The sequence below is a fragment of the Otolemur garnettii genome, unplaced genomic scaffold (genome assembly GCF_000181295.1).
Source record: "Otolemur garnettii isolate 467f Iridium unplaced genomic scaffold, OtoGar3 scaffold00125, whole genome shotgun sequence".
Taxonomy (NCBI): domain Eukaryota; kingdom Metazoa; phylum Chordata; class Mammalia; order Primates; family Galagidae; genus Otolemur; species Otolemur garnettii.
In genome coordinates, this window is record NW_003852520.1 from 5,992,278 (window position 1) to 5,995,794 (window position 3,517).

Here is a 3,517-nt window from a genome sequence, read left to right on the forward strand (position 1 = left end):
AAAAAAAAAAAAGACTTAACCTCCTAAATCAATCCACCTAAACTACTCAAGATAGGCATCTTTAGGGTGGAAGCTAAATTTAGAAAACAATAATAATGGGAGACAGGGGGTCAGGCAGGACCTAAACTGACCACCCCAGCTGTGTCATGTCTGCCCTAGCCTGATAGGCTCCATCTTAGTCTTGCTACCTATGCTTTCAAATGGAAAAGAAGGTGAAATACATGACCTGGGAAGAAGGATGCATGAAAAAATATTTTGGAGTCATTTATTTTTATTAAAAAAATAGTACAGAGGAGTATATGTCAGAAGTAGTGAGAAGTATAAGCTTGCCTGCAAGATTGGTGGGGAATGGAAATTCAAAGTTAGAGAGTAATATGTAAGTCATCCCCATTAGTGATGAACTCACCCAGCAAAAAATAAGAGAGAGGTTAAAAAAAAAATGCAAGTAAATGCAGAATTTAGAGTTAGAAATACATTTATATTTGTATCTAATCTAGTCATGTCATTAATCCCCTTCCTCCTCCCAGTTCTTTCCTCACACCCCCTACATGCACACGCACACGCACACACACACACTCATAGGGCCTGAAGTCTAGAAGAGATAAATATTTTGATCAAAGTCACTCAGTTAATACCAGAACTAAAACAGCTTGCCATGTTTCCTATCTCCTAAACTAGTGCTCTTTCCATTATAGTGCAAACTAAATACAGAGCATCAAATATTGAAAGTATAAATCTTGGGATAACCTGACAAAATAAGCACTTGGCCTTTTGTTAAATGCAAAACAAACAATCCTCCAGGTAAACATACATTTTTTTCTTGGAGCACCTGGGCAGTCCTAGGGGACCCAGGAGGAAAAACAAGAGAAAGGAGAAAAAGCTCCAGAAAGACTGATGAATGAAATTCTAGGAAAGCGAGAAAGGACAATGGTAGCCCCAGGGCTCAGATTCAGAAATGGAAGAGGATAGCTGGGTGCACCTGTAGTCCCAGCTACCCCAGAAGGCTGAGGCAGGAGGGATCGCTTGAGCTCAGGAGCTGGAGGCTGTGGTGAGCTATGGGAATGCCACAGCACTCTAGCCCAGGTGACAGAGTGAGAACCTGTCTCAAGGAAAAATGAAACTAGGGAAAGAAATGTGTGTGTGTGTGTGTGTGTGTGTGTGTGTGTGTGTGTGTGTTGGGAAGAAGGGATTTTGCATATATAGGCTGGTGATGGCTGGCCTGAACATAAGGAAGCTAGGTTTAAGTAATGACTTTCCAGTCAATTCACTGTGTAACATCTGGCTCTTATTTTCCTTTGGAAAAATCAATAAGTAGGTTTATATCTTTACTGTTCAATGCCATAGCCACTACCCACAACCCACACATGGCTACTGGGTACTTGAAATATGGCTAATCCTCATTGAGATATGCTGTGGATGCAAAATACCCATCAGATTTCAAAGACTTAGTAAAAATAAAAGAATATAAATTATCTTATGAATATTTTCAATATTGATTATAATGTTTAAAGGGTAATTTTTTAATATATTGGGTTTAATAAATTATACTGTTGGCCAGGCATGGTAGCTTACACTGGTAATCCCAGCACTTTGGGAAGCTGGGCCAGGAGGATTGTTTCAGGCCAGGAGTTCAAGACCAGCCGGATCAGCATAGCAAGACCCCACCTCTATTAAAAAAAAAAATAGCTGGCCATGGTGGCACATGCCTGTAGTCCCAGCTATTAAGGAGGCAGAGACAAGAGGATCCCTTGAGCCCGGGAGTTAGAGGTTGCAGTGAGCTATGATGACACCACTTTAGCCTGGAAAACAGAATGAGACATTGTCTCCAAAAAATTATATTGTTAAAAATTAATTTAACCTGTTTAATTTTACCTTTTCAGTATAGGTATTAGAAAATTTAGAAATTATTTTATGTGGCTCACGCTCTATTTCTAGAGGGTAATGCTGTTCCAAATGATCTCTACAATCACTTCCATCTCAAATATTTAATAATTTTATGAAATATTGATGGGAGCAGTATAGGAAGGATAGAGAGAACCTAATGCCCCATGGCAGTAGTTAGAAGTGAGATGGGAGAAAACCAAATATAAAAACAGACTGAAATTCCAAACACCGCTGGTTTGCCAACGTGAACAATGCATATTATTTGTCTCTATCCTCTCATCTGGCCTAGAGTTGGATTAGCAGGCTTTGATGAGCCCAATAATTGTCATGGAATCTTCCTATTTAAAATGCTCTTACAAATCTTAACGAACATGATATCTCCTTACTGTTAACCTTCCTAATTAATAAGAAGTCAAATATCACTTACCAGAAATAAAGCTGAGAACCAGTGATTAATCACCCAGTTTCCCATGGTCAGGAGGGGGGTTGGAGCCTCTCTGGGCAATAGGACAGGTTCAGCAATCTGGATCCTGTAGAGGAACTTCAGGAGTCAGACTTCTGTCCAGCTTAGAATCTGTGAGTCTGTAAGATATGAAAAATGCACATCTACCTACAAAGTTCCCAGGAATGAATAAATCTATTCTGCCTGCCTCCTCTAGACAGAACTATGTTATTAGCTTAAGTAGACCAGCCCCATCTATGAGAATGACAGGCGTTTTCCCTGTTGCAGTTTTTATCCCTACAGGAAATAGCAATGTTCTTGGGGAAAAATATTCTCTCTCTCTCATCATCTTATCAACACGACTTCGTGTGAAGCCCTGCCTTCCGTGATAAGGTTTCTCATAAAAAAAGAAATTAGGCTGGGACTATAAACAGATTACCTCAGGAGAAGCAGGAATAGAAGTGTGTGTGTGTGTGTGTGTGTGTGTGTGTGTGTGTTAACAAACCACTTTGAGGTGAACTTTCAGAAGAATTGCCACATCTGCCGGCTGTCATCTGGACCTCAGCCTGGCTAGCTCTGAACTTCAGTATACCAGTTCCCCTGGAGAATGATCCATGAATGATGACTATAAGGATGGCTTTGGGGAGAATTTGACTGGCTGGAAGGATAAGTGAAAAGATGGGCCAAATACAATGAGAGAAAAAAAAAAAAACTACTAAGTATAAATGTACACCTTGGTTCAAAATAAACACAGGCAGAACACTCAAAACAAGGGAGGTTGGCTGGGCACAGTGGCTCATGCCTGTAATTCTAGCACTTTGGGAGGACAAGACAGGAGGATTGTTTGAAGCCAGGAGTTTGGGACCAGCCTAAGCAAGAGACCTGGTCTCTACAAAAAATAGAAAAAGTAGCCAGGCATGGTGGTGTGGCCTGCAGTCTCAACTACTCAGGAGGACTTGAGGCAGGAGGATCACTTGAGCCCAAAAATTTGAGGTTGCAGTGAGATGTGATGAGGCCACTATACTCCAGCCAGGGCAACAGACAGACCTTGTTTAAAACAAACACCCCACAAAACAAAGGAAGTAATTGTTTTCTAGTATGCTGGATTAGGTAGAGGTATGTGTTCAGCTCTGAGCACTGATTTTATTTTCCTTTTCTAAAATGGTGAAATAAACACATAAGAGTGTCATG

At 40.6% G+C, this 3,517-nt stretch overlaps 1 protein-coding gene across 3 annotated transcripts in view; it reads right to left on the reverse strand.

Annotated features, from left to right (window-relative positions):
• The window catches only part of NOX1 (NADPH oxidase 1), a 29,385-nt gene extending 26,823 nt beyond the window's left edge, over positions 1-2,562 (reverse strand). For all 3 annotated transcript variants that reach the window (XM_012810090.1, XM_003797838.1, XM_003797837.1), the window contains exon 1: positions 2,312-2,562. In XM_012810090.1, coding sequence (XP_012665544.1) covers positions 2,312-2,356 — 45 coding nt within the window. In that variant the 5' untranslated portion in view covers positions 2,357-2,562. The remainder of the gene's footprint in view (positions 1-2,311) is intronic.
• Positions 2,563-3,517: the final 955 nt, after the last annotated feature.